This window comes from Aotus nancymaae, unplaced genomic scaffold (genome assembly GCF_030222135.1).
Source record: "Aotus nancymaae isolate 86718 unplaced genomic scaffold, 86718_ANA_hifiasm-v0.15.2.pri h1tg000030l, whole genome shotgun sequence".
Classification (NCBI taxonomy): domain Eukaryota; kingdom Metazoa; phylum Chordata; class Mammalia; order Primates; family Aotidae; genus Aotus; species Aotus nancymaae.
Window position 1 is genome coordinate 35,784,413 of NW_026988443.1, and position 26,053 is coordinate 35,810,465.

General features: G+C 43.0%; 1 protein-coding gene across 1 annotated transcript in view; it reads left to right on the forward strand.

Annotated features, from left to right (window-relative positions):
- The first annotated feature begins 272 nt into the window (after nucleotides 1–272).
- GAN (gigaxonin) overlaps nucleotides 273–26,053 on the forward strand; it is a 59,536-nt gene continuing 33,755 nt past the window's right edge. The window contains exon 1 of the mRNA XM_021671051.2: nucleotides 273–439. Within this exon, the coding sequence (XP_021526726.2) occupies nucleotides 273–439 (167 nt within the window). The remainder of the gene's footprint in view (nucleotides 440–26,053) is intronic.

The following is a 26,053-nucleotide window of genomic DNA, read 5'->3' on the forward strand; positions in this document are numbered from 1 at the left end:
GCGGCGGGGGGCGAGGGGGCGGGGAGCGACGGTGAGAGGGCGGGGAGCGACGGTGAGGGGGCGTCGCGGATAAATAACGTCATGCAGCGACTTCTTAAAGGCGCCGGCCCAGCGCATCGCGGATGGTACAGACGCGTTCCGGGGGTTCCAGCTTTTGCTCAGAGCGTTGAGAGCCGGATCGGGCGGGTGCGCGCGCGAGACGCGTCCGGCTCCAGGGGTCCGGCCTGGCTGTGTCGGGAGACGGACCCGCCGGCCGAGGAGTGGGCGCCGCGATGGCCGAGGGCAGCGCCGTGTCCGACCCTCAGCATGCCGCGCGTCTGCTGCGAGCGCTCAGCTCTTTCCGCGAGGAGTCCCGCTTCTGCGACGCGCACCTGGTCCTCGACGGGGAGGAGATCCCGGTGCAGAAGAACATCCTGGCGGCGGCCAGCCCCTACATCAGGTGGGGAAGGGGCCGCGGCGGGCCGGCGGGCGAGTGCGGCGGTGCTACCCGGAGCCGGGGGCGGGGCGGCCGGGCCGGGCGTGGCCCCCAGACCGTCCCCTACCTACGGCGCTGGGGTCCTGGCGTCACCGTTGGCGTGGAGTCCCTCCTGGCACGCGCCGGAGCCGGGCCCCACTGGCTGCGTCCCCCGGGCGGCCCCTGTGGCTTCCGGGCCCGGGCTCTCCACGGGACCTCCGCGCCCCTCGCAGTTGTTCCCGGACCCGGGCCTCGATCCCCCGCCTCGCCCTCCCCAGGTCCCACCGCCACTGCGGGCGCCCAGCCTCGGAGACCCAGAGGCCCCCGGACGCCGTCCTGGGCCGGCTGGGACCCGCACCCGCGAGCTGGGCGGGGCCGCGTCCGGGAAGAGCCGCCCCCTCGCCCATTCCGGGCCCGCGGTCCCCGCTGAAGTTCGCCCGCCGCTTGCCTCCGAATCCACGCGCCGGGGCTGGGCCGGCGCTGCCAACCCGGCCGGGAGCGCCCTGCCCGCGGGGAGGCCGGACAGACAGCGCCTCGCGGGGTGCGGGCAGAGAAAACCCTGTCGGTTGTACTCCTTGGTTTGGGTAGTCGGACCTCCTGGGCGAAATTCTTCTCCTTGTCAAAAGTGACTTTTCCGCTCGCATCTGGTAACTGTTTAAGAGTTACACGTTAAAGTAAACTGTGGCAAATTCTCAGGATGCAGCTACAACCCGAGGACCATAAAAGCCTAGCAACTAAGGGCATTTTAATACTTTAGTAAAGCAAAGCTTAACCTGATTAGCCAACTCAACTAACCAGGTTAATTAAAAGGTTGATAAGACAGTGCTTACACAAATGTATCAGATCTTGCAGGAAGCTATCTTTTCTTTCAGCAACCTTCTTGCAAACTAGGTTGCTGTTTTAATAAAAGGAAAGGAGGGAATGCTAAAAACTGTTGAAACTGTTTAGTAAGCTGGTTAAATATAGGCCAATGGTAGAGAATATCACTACAATTGACAGGTCAGAAAAAGCAAAATGATGTGTACTGTATTCTTAGCGCTTTGTCCCAGCAGAAACCAGCACACACGCTACACTTCATCCTTTGCATTGGGAGACATTTGTGCTAACTTAGAAGCAGTCCAAGTGCTCTTGTAACTTCTAGTTTCTCCTCGATTTCTTTTGTAAATCTATTTGCACTCTTTGGCAGGGGTCGGGAGTCGGGGCTGGGGTATCATCATCAGTACGGAATTTGGATTGCTAATGTGACAGACAGCTTCTAGCTGGCAGTTGAGAGGTTTAAGCAACCTGTCTCAAATTGGAATAAGCGGACCAAAGTCTTCCCTGTCGGGGAAAGTGCTGAAGAAAACTACTTTAGATGCATTATTGTTATAGTTTTTTAAATGGCATCCGTCTGGCTTAAAAGAAATAAATTGCAAATCGCCAAACACATGCTTGCCATCCTCGTTCATTTTTCTCCATAGCACTTACCACTGTGATATACCCCGTATTTTACACATTTTCTTTGCTCTTTCCAACCACATTGTGAGCTCACTGAGGCCGTAGTGTTTTCTTTTATTCACTGCTTTACTCTTTGCACTCAAAAAGAATAGTGCTTGTCAGTTAATGTATTGAACGAATGACTGCCTTTCTTTCTACCACTGCAAATTTGGACATTAGAAAACTGGCTGCACTGCATTTTCATGGTAGACATTCAGTTACACCTAATTGAGAAGCGCACTGGATTCAGGGTTTGAAGACTGGCTTTATGCATCCAGCTTTTACACTTATTAGCTGTGAGTTGCTAGTAGATGACACCGCTTCAGCTCACGAATCTGATGAATGAGGGATAAAATGAGTCTTCTAATTTAATCACTGACCCACCTGTGAAGAAGTATGTAATGGTGTTTTTAACACCTTATAGGAATCCATTTCTTTCACTTTCTAAATAAGAAAACAAGGGCTCAGCAGGCATTAGTGACTGGTGTTACAAGGTTACTAGTACTTAATGGTGTCCAACTAGGATTAGACTCCAAATTAATTGCGCCTAGCCTCCTACTCTTACCCTACCAAGTTAGAGCATTACTTGTCTTTCACTGTTTTCTTTGTGTAAACTCCACTGTGAGCTGGCTTACAATATCTTATAATTAAAATGCTTATCAAGCATTTTCACATACTGTCTGATTTTGGTTTCCATTTTCAACCATCTTTAAAGGCAAGGCAGATATTTTTTGACATTTTGTGGATAAACATAAATCAGTGTATATGTTTCATCAGTGACAGATTAATTGCTTTAAGTTTATTTGGCTATTGAAGTGATAGAATGTCTTAGGATTTTTTTTGAATTATCAATTTCAAAGCTGTTTCAAAGTTACTTGACAAATCTGTATTACTAACTAGAAACAAACTCATTAATTTTTTATTTTTACTGGTAATTTTCATACCAGTAAGATTGGGCTTTTATAATGTATTTGTTTTGTTTGAACGGTACTTTAGAGACATATTGAAATGAAATGTATTTATGTATTCTAGAACTTGATGTTTTTTATCTTTCCCTTTTGAAACTTAAGCATTTAGATCAGTGATATCATTAATCTGTGAATTGAATGTTCAAAAGTTTGGTAATCTCTGAAGTTTTATAAAAATCTGATTTCGTTTAGTGTTTGTATTCGGTCTAGTGTTGGTAACTGTCATAAGTGGTTGTGTGATTCTGTGGTTTAGAAGCAATGTTATATATGGCCTGGCATGGTGGCTCGCACCTGTAATGCGGAGGTGGGAGGATCATTTGAGGCCAGGAGTTGGAGACTAGCTGAGGCAACGTAGTGAGTCCCAGTCTGTGCAATAAATAAATCATATACATAAAAAACAGGAGCAATATTATCTGTTGCCACTCCAACTCTGTCACATTGGGAATTAAAGTAACTTGTTTGGCTAACTTTCTACTTAATATAGAAAAGTCTTTCAACTTATTGGTTTAATCTTTTACTCTGCTTTATCTTTGGTCTAGCTTTTGTTTTCCTCCTGACATCCTTAGCAATCATACCATATTAGAAGGATTTTAAATATAAAAGGAAAAAGTTGGAAAATTCAACTTTGACAGAAAACCTTCATGATCAGCTGAAAGAAGACTGACAGTCTCAGGTTATGTAGAGAGAGCATGTGTCCTGCAGCCCTAGGATGAGGCTGCTCCAGGAAGGAGGCAGGACATCCCACAGTCCCTCAGCTCAGTAAATGGTGTACCCCTTTCCAGCATGCTCCGAGCTTTTCCTCCTTTTGATTCCTGGGTGAGATTTTCTCTTTGGTTTGTTGGGGAAACTAAACCTAAAAGTAGTTGACAGGCTGGGCACAGTGGCTCATGGCTGTAATTGCAGCACTTCAGGAGGATGAGGCGGAGGGATCCCTTGACCCCAGGAGTTCCAGGATGCAGTGAGCTATGACTGTGCCACTGCACTGCTGCCTGCCTGGGTGACAAAGTGAGACCCTGTCTCTTAAATTAAAAAAAAAAAAAGTAGCTGACAACCATTAAGAATGGCAAAACTGAATTCATAGTCATAAGCACCCGCAGAGCATTTCCTTTCTCAGCAATTCTGAGACGTTCTGGGAAAAGCTCCCTGGGGCTTGTAGGAAATTTCTTTTTCTTTTAAATGTTACAGTTTGCTCTACTTTGTGTCTGAGGCTCTTCCGATTCTGGCAGAGTCCCATTGATCTGATGCAAAGTTCAGACCTATATCTCTCCTGAGCTGTGGTTCTTGGGGAGTAATGTATGTGAAAAGGATTCGAAAGTGAACTACTCTGTGCTTCTGCAGTGACATTATGGTGGCTCTGTACTGGTTCGCAGTCCTGTGTTCACTTGTAAAATTTAGGGTTTTCTAGAGACCTATTGCAACAATAGTTTGTTTGGCTTTCAGTCCTGGAGAGAAAATGAAAAAAAGATTCCTAAGATTTTTTGGACCCTTTGATGAGTCAGCTAAGAATGTAGATGGTTTCTCCTCCCCCCTTATTTTTTGAGAGAAAGCAGGTCTAGTGAGGCTAGAGTGAGACACTGGGCCTCGAATCCAGCCTAGGTCATGTTGAGCAACTTTTCTGGGCCCTCGCTTCCTTATCTGTGAAGTGAAGTGGTTGGGCTACATGGACAGCAAATCCCCTTTAAGTCTAAGTTACGTAGCTCTATGCTATTTTTGTTTTGCTTCATGTATGTGTTGTGAGGAGGAGATTCTGTTTCTGTTTTTATAGCTTTATTGTATCATTTAAAGTTAAAGCATTTCCCTTCCCCTGTCATACAGGACCTGATTGGGTATTCTGCTGTATAAATCCAGGCCTGTAGAGTTGTATTGCAACAAGCATTTATTTTATGCTGTTAATCTGGGTACGTTCCAAGGCCTAATTATTGATGAGCCTGTTTTGCCATTTAAATATAGAGTTTGACTCATAGATGTTGCTGATGAAACTACCTAAGGAGACTAATATGATCTCTGTAGGAGGTCCAAGTTTCATAGTCACATGGACATCCTTTTCTTTCTTGTTTATTTATTTATTTATTTTTGGCTATGTGAAACATGCAGTGTAGTTTAATGTCACATGAGCACTAAAGTTCATGAGTACTATGTGGTGTGTGGAGAGCATCCTTTGTGTCCCCAGTTTCCTTTTCTTGATTAATTTATGTGAATAACTGCCCAGCCTCTTAGTAGATTCTTTGCTTCCCTGCGAATCCTGAGAATACACTACTGAGGCTGCAGCATCCACTCCGTGTTCCCTGGTAATGAGAATGTGGCTGTGAAGCAAAGTGATTTCAGAGTAATGCTCAGTTAATAATGTTTTGCTTTCTTTACAATATTTTCATTATCATTTTTCTTCATTTGTGCTTCGAATTTATGGTCTTCCATAGCAGCTCCCGACTGATTGTCATAAGGATCTTGAATGGTGGTTGTGGCCTGTGAAGTTTCTCAGTGCTCAGGGGTTCAGTAAGAAGCTCCGATTTCTGAGTCCCTTTTCAAATCCTGAGCACTCTTAAAATCAAATTGACATTACCTATTTCTTGCACTCTCATGATGATGGAAAATAAGTTGGGCCTGAGTCTCTTTTAAGGAATCTAGACTTTGCTTTTATCTACTTGCTATAAGGCATTCCTAACAACTGCTCAGAAGATGAAATTTGTCCAGAAGATCTTGATAGTTAAATGGTTCTTAGTGATTTTCCTTTTCTTTTTTTTTCCTTTTTGTAATCGTAACCTAGTTGGATTAAACCCTATTCTTACTGAGTTTTTCAGAAGTGATAATAACTATGTTCAGTTTCAGAAGATCAAAGACGTATTTTATCCAGGCTTCTAAGGAAACTAAGCACTTGTAAATTGCAGTTTAACACAGATTACTCATGTCACTGTAAAGATATTTGTTTATTTTATATAACACAGTGGTTGCCACTATTAGTAGCAGTAGATGTTCTAATTCTGGAGAGGTTTTTGGAAGGTTTCAAATGATGAAACAAATCAATAAAATTCTTGTTAGACTAGTGACTCTAACATAAAGGGAGGTGTGGGGTGTTCAGATTTGTCTTAGAACTTTCAAGGATTGTTATTATGAGTAATAGTAATGTAATAAAAGTAAAACTAGCCCTGGTTAATTTCTCTAGTGGGTAAGTCCTCACTCCTTTACCTGTACACAGTTTCTACTCCTGTCTCTTCTTATAGTTTGCATTATCTCCTGTCACATCCCCTTCAATGTTCTTAAATTAGTTTTCGTTATATAATTTAGGATTGATGTAAAATGCTCTTCCACATAGAAACTCCAGTTCCTTAGGATTTATATTTGGATGATACAGACTAAGCATCCAATTTACAAAACCGCTTTATCCATTGTTTAAAGTGTTAACGAGTTCCTATGATATCAAAGTGGGACTTAAAATCTATTTATAATTTGTAAAGAAAACCTAATTAGGACAAATAAGGATTCATTTGGCCTAGGAGCGCCATGCAGTAAGTCCTTCACAGGGTTGCATCATCCTTGTGAAAGATACAAGACTATCATTTTGTGTACGAAAGCTGTAATATAAATGAATGATTTGTGAGTTTGAATTCTGGGTTAAGGGTGGAGATGCAGGAGTGTGGGGTGTGACAAGTGGCAGACTGTGGTTGGGACCTTAAATTTGAGTGCTTCCCATGGGTTCTCTGCCTCCTAAGTCACAATGAATCCAAAGAAGGAAGGAAATCAAAGGCTCACATAAAGGTGGCAGCTCTGGCTCTGTGGAGAATAAAGATTCTATGTCCATCTAGATGCTTCAATACTCTGCCAGAGTTCCTGATCCTGGTGCTGGGAAGAGCAGAGTTAAATCATCTTCCTAAGTACGTAGAGCCAAAGAATGACTTAGCCATAGAATGGTAGTCAAATGTTTCTGCATCCATTTCTCTATGGGAATAAATAGTGAATGCCCTAATTTCTCCTAAAATTACTATGGAAATATTGCAAAATAGAAATACGTAGTACTTTGCCTTTTGCTATTGTAGGGAAGGGATTTGGTATTTTCCTCTGTTCAAATAAATTAGAAAAATGGGATACTTGGGGAAAATAAGACCTTGTGAAATGTTTTGTTGGTTATCTCTGGTGTTCACCACATATGCAGGAGATAACTCAATACTCTCAGCAGCGGCCAGGTACGAGCAAGATGGGAGCAACCAACTGGCAAGGCCGTGCCCTCCTGGAGTAGAGTAAGTCCTTGAGGGCCAGTGCATGTCATAAATGGAAGATGGGAGGACTAGTTTTTGAAAGCTGAATAATAGAATATAGACCAATTAAGTATTTGGGGGGTTTTTTGGAATGAGTTTTTATGGAAACTTAAATGTAAATTTTTGCCTGTAGATATTTTGTGGTTTTCTCAACTACAAAATGTTTCTGTATATTTTAAAGAACAATTTTAAAGACCATTTGCTTGTGATTTTTATGGTAACATGTTAATAGGAGTAGATATATTTTGAAACATAGTTTTATGGTTATATTAGCATTCATCAGTAACCAACGCCTCTGAATAATCATAAATTGTTTAGTATTACTGAGCTCAAAATATTTGCACTTTTGTCACTTAAATTGTTTATATTGATCAGTCCCTGAATTGTAAGAAACTTCATACTGAAACCTCACATTTAGGCTGTGAGTTGATATGAGTCTTTTCTAAACCACAGAGAATATTCACTATAAATGAAGCCAGAAGTTTAAGGACGGTGGGATTTTGAAGGACAATGAAAATTCTTAAAACGAAAGGTTCCTGATATTTGTGTTTGCTATTCTGTCCATGCCCCAGCCCCCAGTCTACTTCAGTGATGGAGCAGGAGCCCCAGCGGGACCCATTGGCCACTTGTATAGTCTTCCATTTGGTTAGTCAATGAAACAGTTTCCCACAACTTCTAGCTTCCCTTCCTTACATGAAAGCTGGTGTGGAGATGTGACACTTGCTATAACAGAGGAGAGACCTCTCTTGGGGCTTTTGGTGGGTTGGTTTGTTCTCCTGCCTGGCCTCTTTAATGGCTGCTGTCTTGTGTGACCAAAGCTATCAACTTTGTTCCCCGCCTAAAAATTACAGGGGGCATGAGCAAAAGACGTTACCATTTCCTTTATTTGCAGGTTTCTTTTGTATTGATCAGAAAAGGGGTTATGAAAATATTCACAGTCCTCATAGGTCTTGGGACATTCTTAAGAAATGTCACCACTGCCTTAACCCATATGCTGTGGGGTTGTGTTTACCAATAATAGATTACAGTTCAAGAATTAGCATTGTCTAAAGTTATTGAGATATACCATGTATTGTTTCCTCACAGATATATTTCACAGTAAAGGGACCTTATATATAATTAGTCTGTTGATTGTTTAGGGAGTTGATTACAGGTTTAGTCGTTCAACACATATGCAGGAGATAACTTGAGACATCTCAGCAGCGCCTATGTACTAGCAAGATGGTGGTAACCAGCTGGCAAAGCCTTTTTCCTCCTGGAGCCTCCATCTTAGTCATTTACAAAGGATTGCACCCTCTGGAACTCCATCCTCTTGTGCTGCCTGCCATTGGAGCATGTATTCAGTGATCTCCCACAAAGAGTATCAAAACTAACACAGTACGTGGAGGCCTGTGTCAGTCTATTTATTTTTCTATCTCTGTGGGGCTGGAGAAGGAAATAAACATAAAACTAAAGATTTAAAGATTATTTTTGATGTTCACTTAGTGTTTTAAGAACATCCTTGTGTTATGGTTAGTTTTAGAATCTCAAGAATGAGCGGAGAATAAATTTGCTGAGTTTATGGGAGTAAACACTTCTGATAGTCTGCCCTAAAAGAATTTAACTGGCTCATTTGACCATTTACTATTATAGTAGTTACCCCAATTAATCCCATTTACAGAAACAACTTTCTTTTTGATCGATTGTTAGTTAAGCCTCTCCAATATGCTTGTTTGTTCATTGACCTTTCTAGATGGGGTGCCAGCGTCCATGGGGGCTACCTGGGGAGGTGAGCAGTGAAGAGGTCTAATTACAGAGCCATATGAGTACGCTGAAGCAAGTTCACAGAGGATGGGCGTGGCTGCTGCTGGGGCCTGGGTGACGGGATCCCTGCTCTGAGGGGGTGCCATTGAAGCTGAGATCTGAGGGAGGAGGAGGCCTAGGCATGAGAAGAGCTGGGGAGGCACCAGGACCAGGTCAGGCCTCTCTGGGGGACAGAGCACCACATACCTGGAGATGGTGAGCAAAGGGTGGGATGACTCGAAGCAGACTAGAGGCTGGGAGGGCCTGTGGTCCCTGAGTTAGAGCTGGTGTTTAGGCTGCTTCCAAATAAGATGAAACTTCTGCTGCCATCTTGTGTATTGGGAGCTGGCTGGGGAGATGATGGGGTATGGGAAAGGGACAAAGAAGCAATTTATGGCATAATTGAGCCTGATAGAGGGTTTAGGCTTTATCTTAGGGGCCATGGATGGGACGTGGGTTTAAAAGGGAATATAGCATCTTGCTTGTACATTGTTTTAAAGTCACTCAAATGCAGTGCTGCTGGGTGTGCTCTATAAAAGCCAAGAGTGGAACCAGCAGTCATTGTGGTGGGCGCTACAGTTGTTCAGGTGGAAAGTGAGATGCTCTGGGCCAGGGTTTGGCAGCGGAGGTGGACACAGCGGCTGGATTACAGACATTTGGCCCCAGGACATGGTGATGAGGAAAAGGGCAAACCAGGGATGGCTCCCAGGCGCACTGTTGGCCTCTTCATCGTCACCAACAGGTGATGCTCATACACTTACTGTGGGCATTAAAGTCAGGACCGTTTAGAAATATTAGGGAAATACAGAATCTACTCTCAAGTTTTACAGCTTGGTTGTAAGAAAAACAAAGTATGGAATGAAAGTGATTTTAATTATACAGATACTTCTAGCTGTAGGAATTGTGAAGGGAAGAACTACTTGGGTGATCACATATGGAGGAAATGATATTTGAACAAAGCCTTAGAGAGGAGGAGTAGGAGTTGGGTGGGTGAAAGGGGCCAGCAGGGCCACTGAGGTAGAACAAAGGATACGTGCAGGAACATCAGGCATGTGCTCATGGTAGTGAATGGGCTGCTTTGGCTGGGCTATAGGAACGGTGGTTGAGAGGAAGGTAAGACATATTCTAGCATGCAGGGTTACTGGTTTAGATTTTTATTTGATCATTAGTTGGTAATCATTAAAGACTAGTACTATGCTGAAGCCCTACTTTAAGAAGGTAGTTAGTTGCTGTGTATCTACAGGACCAGGAAGGGATGAACATGGAGCTACTAGACCAGTTGGGGTCAGCGCAGTGGGATAGTGTCCTAGGCATCAAGGTGGCAGCGGGTCTCCAGAATTAGGGAAGAAATCAACTGGATGCTAATTGAACATGAAAACTAAGAATGAAGGAAAAAGAAGAGGTAACAACTTTTGAGCCTGGCTGCTTAGGGAAAGTGGGGAAAATAACAGGGTATCTAAGATCTGTTGAATTTGAGGTAGTATTGCTGTTTAAACACCTTAATTAAATTCTTCTAGTCCTTGACAGCTCTGCAGAGTACCTCACCTGTCTGTGAATATGTTTGGCTTTTTGTACGTGTTTCCTGTGTTTCTGCCTTTCTTGACTTCCTACTCGTGCCTGGCAGATAATTTCATATTCATCCTTCAAGGCCTGGTTCAAGTGTCCCTTCCTCTGTAAGATTTTTCCAACTCTGCCAAATAATCACTCCCTACCACAGGCTCCTTTAGTTCATGGTGTGTGCCTTCAGCAAGGCGTATATCACCTTTCATTTAGTGTGGAAAACCGGTACACATATGGACTGGGTAATTTTAAAGCCCATCATCTTTTATGTCCAGGGCCAGGGACACTGAGTCTGTAAATAGAACTTTCATACATAATATAATTGAGTTGACTGTGATCTGTATGTACAGTCACCATTGCTTAATGACACCAGTGCGTTCTGCGAAATAACATCATCGGGCAATTTTGTCATTGTTTGAACACCACAAACCTAGAGGGCACAGCTTGCTACATACCTAGACTATATGGTATAGTCTGTTGCTCTCTTTTTTTGGTGGTGGCGGGGGCGGGGGACCGAGTTTTGCTCTTGTTGCCCAGGCTGGAGTGCAATGGTGCGATCTCAGCTCACCGCAACCTCCGTCTCCCAGGTTCAAGCAATTCTCCTGCCTTCGCCTCCCAAGTAGCTGGAATTACAGGTGTGAGCCATCACACCCAGCTAATTTTGTATTTTTAGTAGAGACGAGATTTCTCCATGTTGGTCAGGCTGGTCTCAAACTCCCGACCTCAGGTGTTCCACCCACCTCGGCCTCCTAAAGTGCTAGGATTACAGGCATGAGCCACTACACCTGGCCTAGTCTATTGCTCTTAGGCCACAGACCCATACAGCATGTGACTGTACTGAACACTGTAGGCAATTTGTAGCACAGCCATAAGTATATGTGTATCCAAACACAGAAAAAAAGGCACAGTAAAAATACGGTATTATAATCTCATGGGACCACTGTTGTGTATGCTGTCCATCATGGACTGAAACGTCCTTACATGGTACATGACTGTTCTGCAGAAAAAGTATAAGGTCAGAGTTCAGGATGCTGTATATACTACTTCCAAGTAAGGTTGAACTTTCTGCCATAACATTTTACTATGTAGGTGAGTATGTTTGGGGGGAGGTAGAGCAAAAGGACAGAATAAACCATCTTGCAACAGAGTTTAGCGTCTTAGTTTTGGACTGTTTTAGATGGCGTGGTCAGCTCCCATGAATTTAATTTCTGATGCCAAGAAAGCTGAGAGAAGAAGAGACCAAATTCTTTATTCAGAAAGAGTAGCTCCAATGAGAGAGCGTTTGTCTCAACATGACTAAAGAATTAATTGAGAAGCATTCATTTCCTTGACAACATTTGGGAAGGCACTTTCAGCTTGAAGTTGTTTGGAGAAGTTTATAGCAGTGGATTGTAAATTAAGCAGGCGCCAGAAGCAAAAATGTGGTTTTCAGATGGAGCTTAAAGATGCTAACGGGAAGTTCATCCCGAAGCTGCCTGTCATTTATTAAAGGGACCTGGAAGGGTGTGTTGGAGGCTGTAGTTTTTGTTTGCCCTACTCCCACTATCTCCTTTGCTAAAAAGGGAAAAAGGGGGCAGTGTCTTAACACTCACTTCATGCTTTGGTTTGAACTGCACAAAAAGGACAAATACAAAGACAATAATAAATTCACATAAATTCCTGCTTTCCTTTTGCATTTATTTAGGAGGTGTACTTTCTTTGAAAAGACATAGAATCTTCCTTGTAACTCTTTACTTTGGGGAAGACAAAACGGAAAGTGAGTAGAAACATGAACTTGCTTCTGAAATGTGGAGCTCCGATAGTATTTAAAGTGCCACTTGTGTACTGTAGCAAAAAAGAACCAGATAAGCCAGTTTTTAATTAGACGGGAATCTAGTAAGAGTGCTGCCGGAAGCAGAGGGGCTTATTCTTGAGATGCTTATTGGCATGGGGTCTTAAGGTTATACAGAAAGAACCTCTTAATAGCCTCTGAAAAATAATACCAAAGTAGAAAATCTGGAACTGTTTGACAGGTTGTGGCATGAATGCCTTTCTTTTATGTACCTTTCCAAAAGGTCAGGGTGTGACCAGAACAAGGAATCAGGCTTGTTTCATTCAAGAAGAATTTTTTGGCTTCACAAGTTGCTGCATCATGATTCTAATTGTCTTTGAACTCTTAAAGTTTTAACATGCATTTTCAAACCTTGTCTTTTAAGAGATAAATTTTATTGATTGCTGTACTTTCAAAATTACATGAACTAGATTTAAATTTTTTGTTTGTTTTTTAGACAGAGTCTCGCTCTGCACACCTAGGCTGATGTGCAGTGGCACGGTCTTGGCTCACTGCAGCCTCCGCCTCCTGTGTTCAAGGAATTCTCCTGCCTCAGCCTCCGGAGTAGCTGGGACTACAGGCACGCGCCACCACACCTGGCTAGTTTTTTTATTTTTAGTAGAGACAGGGTTTCACCATGTTGGCCAGGTTGGTCTCCATCTACTGTCCTCGTGATCCACCCGCCTCAGCCTCCCGAAGTCCTGCCATTAGAGGTGTGAGCTTCTGCACCCAGCCTAAAATAGATTTTTAAAATTTAAATCTAGTTCTGCTGAGGCGGGCGGATCACTAGGACAGCAGATCAAGACCAGCCTGGCCAACATGGTGAAACCCTGTCTCTACTGAAAATACAAAACTTAGCTGGGCATGGTGGTGCATGCCTGTAATCCCAGCTACTCTGGCAGCTGAGGCAGGAGAATCGCTTGAACCTGGGAGGCAGACATTGCACTGAGCCAAGACTGCGCCACTGTACTTCAGCCTGGGCAACAGAGCAAAGACTCCATCTCAAAAAAAAAAAAAATTTTATACACACAAAAAGTTGAGTAATTACATGGGAGCTTGATTTATGTTGCTCTCAATTTCTGGTTCTGAATAGTATACTTAATGTATAGTATCTCAATGTAATGCCCATAGTTGTCATTTTTAATAGCTGTTTTTACATCATATTACTATTTTGTACTATTTGCTTCCGAAATGCAGAAATGTCGTTCTGTTTGCCATTTTAAATTTGTAGTTTGTGTGTGTGTGTGTGTGTGTGTGTGTGTGTGTGAATGATGACACCATAAACAAAGCAGAAGAAGAGTTTGGATGATTTTTGTATTTTTTGTGAGTACAGGTAAACCGACTTTGGAGGCTATATCCCAGGTCTGAAGATAGAAACAGATTTGTTATTTGTTATATGAAGCAAGGTTACTGTCCATTAAAACTGTCTTATCATATAAAGATCCTAGCAGTGTATATCTTATTTATTTTTTTTAGATCTGTGACCATTACTTCATCAGTTTTGGAAATGATTTCTCAAAAATTGTTATTTCACGTATCTGTTAGACTGGATTTTAAAATGTAGGATGCTTACTGTTGTAAAAATGTTCAGAGCAGGGATTGGCAGACATTTTCTCTGAAGGGTCAGAAATATTTTGTGCTTTATGAGCCACATGTGGTCTTGGTCACATATTCTTCTTTGTTTTTGTTTTAATGGCATTTTAAAAACACAACAACCATTTCTAGCTCCATGGCTAAACAGGCAGCAAGTTGTAATTTGTCCGCCTTTCATCTGAAGTATTAGGTTTTTAAAAACGTGGACATAGAGACTTATAACTCTGAAGATCATTTTTAAAATGCTAATTAGATGTAATGATGATTTACATGCCAGTCTTCTGTAAAGCAAATATCGACAGTCAAGGCCTATCCTCCCTGGCTCTCTCGTCTCCTGTTCCCCTACCCATATTCTCTTGTTAATTCTCTTCCTTCTCCTCTATATTTTTTCCTTCTCCTGGCTTCTTTTCCCCAGCAGAAAAGTCTTTGCTCATCTTTCCTAGTGCGTGGCATGTAGCTGTGCAAATGTTGAACAGATGCATCTGTTAAAAGCAAACGGAGCATAGATTCATTCAGGGCAACTAGAATCTGTGTTCCTGGGATGCAGTCCTCAAATGTGGCCACATAAACTCTGTACTTACATCGCAAAAAAGGAAAAAAAGCAAACAGGCTCTGCATACTCTTCTAACAAGTGCATAATTTCCTTGGCTTTGCAACTAGGCTTCTTGAAAGAATAGTATCTCTTTATCTTGTGCACAGTCTCAGCTCCTTTAGGCTCGTGTCTTATCACTCCATCAAAACTGTTCTTTAAAAAATTGTAACGTATAATTGCCAAATCAAGTGAAAAGTTAAGTGTTTATCTTGACCTGTCTGCTGCATTTATCACTGTTAGATCATTGTGTTGCTACTGGGTCTTCCCACACTTCTACGGCACCTTTTGTCCCATGTCGCTACAGCCTGCTTTTCTGGCCCTCCTTTCCATCTATCCCTATACCTTGATTAGGCATAAGATTCCATCCTCACCCTGCACTCTCTCCCATGGCGATCTCATCTACTCTAGAGATGCTACTGCCTTGAGCTCTCTCCTGAGCCCCAGACCCACTGATACCAAGCCCGCTACATGGCCACCTTAAACCCAGTCAGACTAGCTCCCCCCACCGCCAGTGGGCTGTCCTCCATTGGCTATGTCGATTAATATACTACAAGACTCCCCAGGAGAAATCTAGGAGGCAGCAGAAATACCACCACCTTCTTCACTCTCAGCATCTTATTGATGCCCAGATGAGACATCTAGGAGGCAGCAGAGATACCACCACCTTCTTCACTCTCAGCATCTAATTGATGCCCAGACGAGACATCTAGGAGGCAGCAGAGATACCACCACCTTCCTTACTCTCAGCATCTAATTGATGCCCAGACGAGAAATCTAGGAGGCAGCAGAGATACCACCACCTTCTTCACTCTCAGCATCTAATTGATGCCCAGACGAGACATCTAGGAGGCAGCAGAGATACCACCACCTTCCTTACTCTCAGCATCTAATTGATGCCCAGACGAGACATCTAGGAGGCAGCAGAGATACCACCACCTTCCTTACTCTCAGCATCTAATTGATGCCCAGACGAGAAATCTAGGAGGCAGCAGAGAAACCACCACCTTCCTTACTCTCAGCATCTAATTGATGCCCAGACCTCTCGTTTCTACCTCTCAGATCTCTGAAATCTGTTTTCTCTTCACCATCGCCTCTGGCCCTGCCCCTGCTCAAGTGCCAGCGTCCATCAATTCTGACTTGTGGCAGGACCTCTCACTGGGCCGTCTGCCTCCCTGCTCAGCCCCCATCAGTCTCTACACTGCTGCCGCCAGAGTGATGTTTCTAGAATGTAATTGGATAATGTTTAAAGCTCTAATGTCTCCAGAGACATGGCTGATTCAGTGCTGGGGCAGGGAAAAGACACCAAGAGGCTGGAGCATTTTGTACCAAGAAGCACGGAGGAGCTCAGAAGACAGAGGCTTTGCACGGGGCATGGGAGCCACCCAGAAGGGTCTCCCAGAGGCCAGTACTTCAGCAGTGTTAGCAAGAAAATAACAATAATACTGGATTCTACTCCAGATAATAAGGTAAACACCCATGTGTCTGTGAATGGGTAAGTAAATGGATGAATGAACTAATAAATGGAGGAGAGGAGATGGGTCTTTCGTATAAAAGAATTTCAATTCGTATATGTAGAAGGAATAGAAGATAGAAATCATCATTGAAATACCACAGTTATTGTTGCAGACAAGATCTACTGATGGCTACAAAAAGGGTGAGATTTCGAGGAGAAAAAGATAGTTATATATTCTCAAATTATCTCCTATAATACATTTATTAATTACAAAGGGAAAAATTATAACTTAACAGTGGAGAAACCCAACAGGCACCACCTTAACCAAGTGACCAAGGTTAAATCATTAGTAACAAGACATAACAATATCCTGTTGTCCCTGATACGATACAGACAAGGGTACAAGATCATTTCTGTAGTATGCCTGCTAAAAATGAATAACCTCAGTGGAATTATAAGAAATTAAACAAGATAGGCATGGTGGCTGACGCCTGCAATCCTGGCAGGTGTGAGATGAAGCAGGAAGATTGCTTAATCCCAGGTGTCTAGACCAGCTTGGGTAACATAGCAAGACCCCATCTGTATAAAAACTTTCAAAATCAGCCAGGCATGGTGGTGTACACTTGTATTCCCAGCTATTCTGACAGCTGAGGGAGGAGGATCACTTGAGAATGGAAGTTTGAGCCTGCAGTGAGCTATGCTCACAGCACTGCACTCTACCCTGGGCAACAAAGACCCTGTCTCAAAAGAAAAAAAAAAAAAGGACAGAAATCCAAGTTGAAGGATGAGATGCAAATAATTGACCAGTGTTCATCAAAGTGTTAGGGTCATGAAAGACAAGGAAGGAAGGACAAACTGTCACAGGTTAGAGACATGACAACTAACTGCTGTGGGTTGGGACGGTAGATTGGATCCCAGATCCCAGAACAGAGAAAGGAGACATGGGGGGAAAGTGGTGATACTCGAGTAAAGTAGTTCTGTACCAATATTAATTTCTGAGTTTGGGTAAGTAGGGTCCAAAGGAATTCAATAGTTTTTAAAAACTTTTTTTTTAAATCTAAAATTGTTTCAAAATCAATAGGTGAAAAAAAGAAAAGCAAATTCCTAAGGAGTGGCTCCATTTCCCTCAAGGCGAAGTCTAAGTTTGTTTGTGGGAAGTCCTTCAGGAACAGCTCTTCCCCACATCCCACCCTGTCTCCTCATACACATGGCTGCTCTCCGCTCTCTAGCTTTGCCAAACCTTGCATTCTCTCATTCCTTTGTTGAAGTTATATACAATATAAAGCAAATCTCTAAATTTACAACGGTTTATTTGGGAAGCAAGAATTACCTTTTGGGGCATACGCTTAGACTGGGTGGTCTTCAATATGTCAGAAGAACAAAGAGAAGGCTTGGACATACTGTCCTGAAAGAAAGCTCATGAAAGGCTGGGTGTGGTGGCTCACACCTGTAATTCCAGAACTTTGGGAGGCCAAGGCAGGTGGATCACTTGAGGTTGGGAGTTCAAGACCAGCGTGACCAACATGGAGAAACCCTGTCTCTACTAAAAATACAAAATTAGCCAGGTGTGGTGGCACATGCCTGTAAGCCCAGCTACTTGGGAGGCTAAGGCCAGAGAATTGCTTGAACTCAGGATGCAGAGGTTCCAGTGAGCTGAGATTGCACCACTACACTCCAGCCTGGGTGACAGAGCGAGACTCTGTCTTGGGAGCGGGGGGGGGGGGGGCGGGGGGGAGGTGCGGGGAGGGTGTGGGGAAGAGATATCCACTAGGTTGGTCTATTTTTCTCTTTATAATTAATAATTTGTGGAAGCAACACTTTGAGATTATGTAAATATCCCATTCCTCATTAACTTGCATTCTACCAGTTTTAGCATCCACCTCTATTTTATAACTCAATCATTCCTTCTGAATATATTAGGTGGACCCTGAAATTTTAAGCAGGTGGGTAGACAATAGTGCCATCAGGAATAGGCTTTGAGCAGGCTATGGGGAAAAGGATTTATGGAACATAATGGGTGCTTTATCATGAAACATAATGCTGTAGGCTCACGTGACTGGAAGAAAATCCAAACTAGAAATGATTCATAGCGTTTCATTTTGTTGACATTAAGTCTGGTTAGAAGTGAAAGTTTGTCAGGGCTGGGTGTGGTGGCTCACGCCTGTAATCCCAGCACTTTGAGAGGCTGAGGTGGGCAGATCACGAAGTTAGGACTTCGAGACCAGCCTGGCCAACATGACAAAACCCTGTCTCTACTAAAAATGCAAAAATGAGCCGGGTGTGGTGGTGTATGCCTATAATCCCAGCTACTCGGGAGGCCGAGGCAGGAGAATCGCTTGAACCCAGGAGGCGGAGGCAGCAGTGAGCCAAGATAGTGCCACTGCACTTCAGCCTGGATGACAAGAATAAGACTTTGTCTCAATCAATCAATCAATCAATCAATATTGAAAGTTTGTCAGCTCCTCAAGGGCAGGGACTACCAACTATTTGAGATCTTATTTCTGAATTCATACTAGTACCTAATATCTCACCTGATGCAGTGAAGAGGCTAGCTGTACAAAACGAAACCACCTACCCACCAATCCAGTTTTCATTGATTTGGTTACACTTTGTAGCTCTCCGTGTAGGGATGGCTGTTTTCCTGCCTGGCAGTTGTTACTTATAGTTATGCACGTCCACAATCCTGGGGTGCTCTGTGTGTCCTGTCTTCCCTGCTTCCTGTCCCCCAAACACATGCATATTCTTCAGAAGTTTCATTGCGCTGTCTTCCTATTTCATCTGTAATTCACACTTGCTGTGTTCTCTTTTCAGAAAACAATATGCTTTGAGATAAATTTCGCCTTTCTTCAAATCACATGACTCTCAAAGATACATAATTGCTATTCTCATATTTCTTCCAGATACTGATGTAATTGGACATGGTTACTCAAAGCAAAGCTAAATACAAAATGCTACATTATATTTCCTCTTCAAAGCGGATGATGTGATAGCAAGAGGAGAATGGAAAAGTTTTCTGTGGATCTGCCTGTGTTGCATAGTTAGGGAAAGGGAGGCTGTCGGGGAAGTCTAGGACTGTGATCTCCTGGGAGTTGCTTCTGCACCTCCATTGTGAAGGTGGGTCTGCTTCACCTTCATTACTATGTTGGTTGATAGGATGAAGACACATGGACAGTAAACCCTTGATATTCCTGAAACCTTTCCTGACCTTTCACTATGTTGCATCTGCAAATCTTTCTAGACAGGGCACCTGTGATGAGTAGAGAGCAGAGAAGCAGGATGAGATGGTGTGCAACGGGGTTTATTCCCAAATGAAAGCCTCCTCCTACAGCCAGCCTTAGAGTCCAGTTCCCATTTGGATTATTGCACTGGGGACACTGAGGCAGCTGTGGATAGTGGAACATTTGAGCATTGACTTGAACTGCTGACTGCCCAGCACACCCTAGATTGATATGGAGAAAAAGTATCCCCTTCTCACTGGACAAACCAGCAGGATAGAGTGCAGAAAATCTCTCAACTGTTCAGCCGGTTCATGATGTCATTCTAAACAGTGTGGTCATTTGACTTCAGAACCACATGAGAATAGTCACCAACACCATAGTATTAAGATCCACTGGTTTTCTAACCTGGCTCTTTGCTCATTTATCAAGTCAATAACTATTTTTCAGGTGCCCGTTCAGTGCCATTTTATTAGGTATAGGGATAGAGCAGGAAACAAAGTCCTCATTTTCATGGATATTAACATTAAACAAATGCATCTTATTAGATGGTGATAAATTCTATGGAAAAATAAGGCGAAGAAAGGGGGTTGGGGGCTTGTTGTTTTAGACATGGTGGGTACGTCAGCTGCTCTTTGCAGGTGTTACTGGAGCAGAGACGTGGATCCAGGGAAGGATTAAACTGTGTGACTGTGGGGTGTGGGACATTCCATGCATGGGGGAAATCAGGAGAAGCTGGGAACTTTTTTAACATGCACATGCTTGGACTAGATTTCATTGGCCTAGGTTGGAACCAAGGAATCTTTTTTTTTTTTTTTTTTTTTTAAATAAAGCTCTCCCAAACATTCTGAGATAGCAGACTGGGGAACTACTCTTAAAATCCATTCAAATGGCCAGGCAGAGTGCCTCACCTCTGTAATCCCAGCACTTTGGGAGGCTGAGGTGGGCAGATCACCTGAGGTCAGGAGTTCAAGACCAGCCTGGGCAACATGGTGAAACCCCACGTCTACTAAAAATACATGGCCGGGCCTGGTGACTTATACCTGTAATCCCACTACTTTGGGAGACCAAGGTGGGCGGATAAGTTGAGGTCACGGGTTCAAGACCAGCCTGGCCGACATGGTGAAACCTCATCTCTATTAAAAATACAGAAATCAGCCAGGCGTGGTGGTGCACACCTGCAATCCCAGCTACTCAGGAGGCTGAGGCAGGAGAATCGCTTAAACCCGGGAGACAGAGGTTGCAGTGAGCTGAGATGGCACCACTGCACTCCAGCCTAGGAGGCAGAATGAGACTCCGTCTCAAAAAAAATCCATTCAAACGATGAGTCATTGTAAGATGTGTGTGAGGAAAAAAGTTTTTATGGTGAGTAAAAACCACAATCTAGGTAAGAATTAGAGGCAGAGAGAAATGAGTAGAGGGAAATTAAAGGAAACAGTGAAGGAAAAGAAGGTGCATTGAGCCTCCATTGAGAATACCAAGTCCAGCTCTGAGTGCAGTGAGAGGAGGTGGGGGCCTCATGCAGCTACCTGCATTCACTTCCCTTCCCCCTACCTTATCCCCTTGCTCTCAGTGAACCAGTGTGAGGCTGATGGCAGTTCCCAGGCAGGTCACCAAGACCATCCTGTGCCTTCTTGCTGTCTCCTCTCCTCAGCACTCCCCTAATGTGGTTTTGTCCACTAGGAAGAGTGCCTTGGTGTTACCCTGTGTAGCTCATGGAGCTATGCAAAGGGCAGCTTACCTGTAGGCCCCTGGCACCCACTCCATACCCCACTGCCTACTGAGGGGCTTCCTTGGGTTTCCCTCTGAGACCTCTGGTTGTAATCTCAGACATCTGTCGAAATGCTCTTCTTCCCTGTAGATGGAATTCTTGGATGGCAGGAACTGTGAGATAGAGGGATTGGTGTTTTTCCACCCACAAAAGTGGGCTGTAAAAGGCTTGTGTGAGATGAGGCCATCTGTTGATGGAAACATTAACTGCTAATTGACATTTCATTTAAGTTGAATGGGGACTAAAAAGATCTTTCATTTTTTTATTTTTGTGTATTTATTTATTTTGAGATAAGGTCTCACTCCATTGCCCAGGCTGAAGTGCAGTGGCATGATCACAGCTCACTGCAGCCTCGACCTACTGGGCTCAAGCAATCTTCCCACCTCAGTCTCTTAAGTAGCTGGGACCACAGGTGTGCACACCACCCCAATTGGCTAATTTTTTTTTTCTTTGTAGAGAGGAGCTGTCACTGTGTTGTCCAGGCTGGTCTCAAACTCCTGGGCTCAACTGATTCTCCCACCTCAGCCTCCAGAAGTGTTGGGATTGTAGGTGTGAGCCACCATGCCAACAGCTTTATTTTTTAGAGCAACTTAAGGTTCACAGCAAAACCGAGAGGAAGGTACAGATGTATCCCCTGTACCCTCATTCTTACCCACGCACAGCCTCCCCCATTATCAGTATCCCACACCAGGGTGATACATTTGCTATAATTCCTGAACTACATTGGCACATCATTGTCACTCAAAGATCGTAGTTGACATCAGAGTTCATTCTTGGTGTCGTGCCTCTGTGGGTTTGGATAAATGTGTCATGACACGGATCCACTTTTAAAGTATCACTCAGAGTAGTTTCACTGGCCTAAAAATCCTCTTCCCTGAAGGTCTATTTTTGATGTGCTTTCAGGAACTCCTGAAGCCAAAAAAAGGATTTGGATGGCATCTGTGAAACAAATGCCCCCCAGGAATGTGAATGATTAGTTTGGCGTAACCAGGTAAATAAAGAGGCTACACAGTCCCCACTTCACTGCTCCTGGTAGCTACACAATCTGATGTGACATGGTGACATGATTCATTAGAAATGATATGAGTAATGCCCATGAATCACCCCAAATTTCTGCAAATCTTGACTTCTTGAACATTACATTCTCTTGCATTCTATTTAAATATATGTCTTTGCTTTTATTGGAGACAAGCTTTTACGTCAGAGGGAAAGAAAAATTACTTAGACTTGTTCTCTATTGCTGTTACGTCACATCTAAAATGATTCTTGGAAGACGATGACCAAGCCTATTATCTGGGTGGTTTGTTGTGGCATTTAGACGCATTGAACTTTTCCAGCAATTTGGAGGCAGGAAGAGGACTATATGTACCAGTGGATGACTTTGGCTCGATTATAGTTGCCTACAAGTTGTAGAGTCCTTTCATGGAAGTAAAACTTTGAATAATACCAACTTCTGTATTAGCTAGTAGCCAACGACTTTTCTTATGTCCTTTTTCCATGTTGTCAAGAAAAAGTAAAATGAATATTGCTTCACTTTCTTCTGTACTTTAGTAGAACAGAAAATATTTTTTAAAAGATTGGCCAATTGATGGTTGCTTGGGAAAAAAACAAACTTAGACTACATGATCTCCAAGTGGTATATTATAAATCCTCAAGTACTGATCGAGTTGGCCGGAGTTAAGCCTCTAGGACTCACTAGGGTAGGTTTCAGGGCTGAGTCTCTGCAGTAATTCTGTGTAGCTGGTTTTAGCAGCTCAGTCAATAAATGGTTAGGGATGGAAGAGATTGCAAATCACCTTATTTAGTCTCTTCTGTTTACAGATGAGCAGACGGGGCAGAGAGGGGAAGTGTCTTGCCCCTAGAAGCAGAACAGGAAGAATGTGACACGTGGTATTTGTATTTGAACACCTGAGGTCCATTTTTATAATACTGTCATTGGTTTCTCATTTTTTAAAGAGTGTTATAAAATTCTCAAGGTGATATTTTAAGGTTGCTGCATTTTCTAGGAGAGTTTGTAAATTGACATCATGTAAAAATGAAGAAAAATATTAAGGCTTCCAACAAATTTAAGACTTCACAACAAATGTGTGACCCTGTGGCTTTCTGAGGTGGGGACAAAGAACATACAAAAGGCTGATTGACCTATAGACTTACTTAAGGAGCAAATGATCAGTTATTTACCCTTTAGCTTAGCTCTTTTTAAATGATTATTATTCATTACTCATTCATTCCAGTTCATTGACTTCTCAGTTATATGTGGCGGAGATAAAAACAAAGTGCAAGATGAGAAGATTCTAGATAAAAAAGGAAAATCTAAGGCGAAATGTTTTGGTAGGTATTAGAAAAAAATGAAGATATATCGAAGGAAAGAAATGCAAAACGGAATGGAATAAAAACTAAAGGTGTATAGAGATTTTAAGTTGGGGGGAAAAGTGAAGACAGAAGGGAGAATAAGAAAGAAGTTTGTGTAGTTACTTAATTAGAAAGAAATGGTGACCACCCCAGAAATGCGGGAGGGAAATGGCTGTGCTTGCTCCACAATAGATTTGAGTGAGTCTTAGAATCCAAGATTGGAAGGGAGGCCATTCTAGAGGCCCTGATTTCCACCTTTCACTATAGATGATCATCCAGCCTGATGCTCCTGGATGTCATGTGCAGGCTGGTGATGGTCTGCAAATTGTTACCTGGCCATGATCATAGAAGCACAAGAATTTAGAAACTCCTTTAGCAGTTTGACGGAGTAATTTATGTCAGTTGAATTTTATTTATCTAGGAATTAAGTCTTACTGTATTTTACAAAATATTCATCTGGGATTAATTGGAAATCCAAAAAAAAAAAAAAAAGAAAAAGCGTAGTATAGATAATTTGAGAAGCACCAGTTAACCCCTTGCTACTCAAAGAGTGGTCTGGCCGAGTGCGGTAGCTCACGCCTATAATCCCAACACTTTGGGAGGCTGAGGCGGGTGGATCACAAGGTCAGAAGTTTGAGACTAGCCTGACCAACATAGTGAAACATCGTCTCTACTGAAAATACAAAAAATTAACTGGGTGTGGTGGCACACGCCTTTAATCCCAGCTACTCAGGAGACTGAGGGAGGAGAATCGCTTGAACCTGGGAGGTGGAGGTTGCAGTGAGCCGAGATCACACCACTGTACTCCAGCCTGGTCTACAAGTAAGGCTCCATCTCAAAAAAAAAAAAAAAAAAAAGAAGAGTGTTCTGGTGACCAGCAGAATCCACGTCACTCAAGAGCTCCTTACAAAGGCAGGCACTCAGGCTCTGTCATCAACCTTCTGAATCACAAAACCTTGTTTTGACAAGTTCCTAGTTGATTTGTATGAGCACTGAAGTTTGAGAAGCACTGGGCCTTAATCCTTTCAGTGTTGTTCAGATACAGTTATTAAACATTCTTCCTTATTTTTTATGTGGTTCAGCTTTGTTGTACCTGAGGTCATCAGAAAAAGTCTTATGTGACAGCACTTCACATTTAAACACTTGAGTATTTAAAAACCACTGTCAGTGCCAAGTTAAGTGTACATGTGATCATTGAGCATCCTCTTCACTTTGTAAACTGCTGGGCTAGGTTGTAAGTATACAGTGATAAAGAAGGCTCCAGCCTCCAGAACTTGGAGTTTAGTAAGGGAAATACAGAAATACCATGATGTAGGCCAGAAGTTGATCATCCCATAATATGTCATAATAAAGTTACTGATAAAGTGCTGGGGAAATTTGTAACGGGAATTTATTTTTACCTCCAAAGGGGTAAGGATAGAGGGGAAACCTGTGGCAGGGTGGAGTTATCTAGAAAAACCTGTATAAGGTCAGGCACGGTGGCTCATGCCAGTAATCACAGCACTTTGGGAGGCCAAGGCAGGTGGATCACCTGAGGTTAGGAGTTCAAGACCAGCCTGACCAACATGGAGGAACCCTGTCTCTACTAAAAATACAAAATTAGCTGGGCGTGGTGGCATACACCTGTAATCCCAGCTACTTGGAAGGCTAAGGCAGGAGACTCACTTGAACCCGGGAGGCGGAGGTTGTGGTGAGCCAAGATCGCGCCATTGCACTCCAGCCTGGGCAGCAAGAGTGAAACTCCGTCTCAAAAAAAAAAAAAAGAAAGAAAGAAAAACCTGTATAACAGCTGACATTAGAACTGGTCTTTCAAAGACAGGTGGGAATTGGGCAGCACAGGTGGTATTGGGGAGGTCAAGGGCAGGACAGGATGACGGTAAAGTGTCAGGGGCAGGTGTAAGGATCTGAATTTAAACCATAATTAAAGTTTTGTTATTTAACCTTCAGATGTTTGGAGACTTCAAGTGTACAGCAATTCATTTTTTCATGGGCTTTGGAAAGAATCATATTTTATAGATGTCTGAAATGGTTCATGCTCGTATTTCAGGAAGTCTCTCTTTCTGTCCTCTTAGCCATTGTCTGTCCTCTGCCACCTGCTGAGAAAAACCTGTACTCTTTTATGTTTGTTTTAAATAGAGATGAGGTCTCACTATGTTGCCCAAGATGGTCTTGAACTCCTGGGCTCAAGCAATCCTCACACCTTGGCCTTACAAAGTGCCGGGATTATAGGCGTGAGCCACTGCTCCTGGCCAAAACCTGTATTCTTTAAAAGCGATCATCTTTCATTGTGAAAACATATGACAGTAGAATAATCTTAAAAAAAACAAACAAACCCATCCAGTCACATGAGTCAAAAATAAAAATAAAACAATAGAAGGGCTCCTTGTAGTCTTCCCTGATGGCCTAGTTTCCCTCATCCTACCACCATCTGCAAGAGTATGCAAGTACAGCTAGCTCTTGTTTAAACGCGGGTTACTTTAAAATAAGAGCTCTAATTCTAGCTTGAAACTCCTCTTTCTGAACATGTTTTGGAGATACCTCTTCTAAATATGTTAGTGGCTGTTAGTATCTATCTAGGTCTAGTCAGGAGAAAGAAACCACACAACAGTTTGAACAAAGAAACTTTAATGTAAAGAATTATTAACTACAGCAGTAGATTGGAGTAATGAGAGATTGGCCAGTAAGAAGTAAAGAAAAATCTAAAAAATGCAGGAATAGATATATGGAGCATCTCTTACCCATCGCTGACTTATTAGGGCACACCCATGGCTCACTGC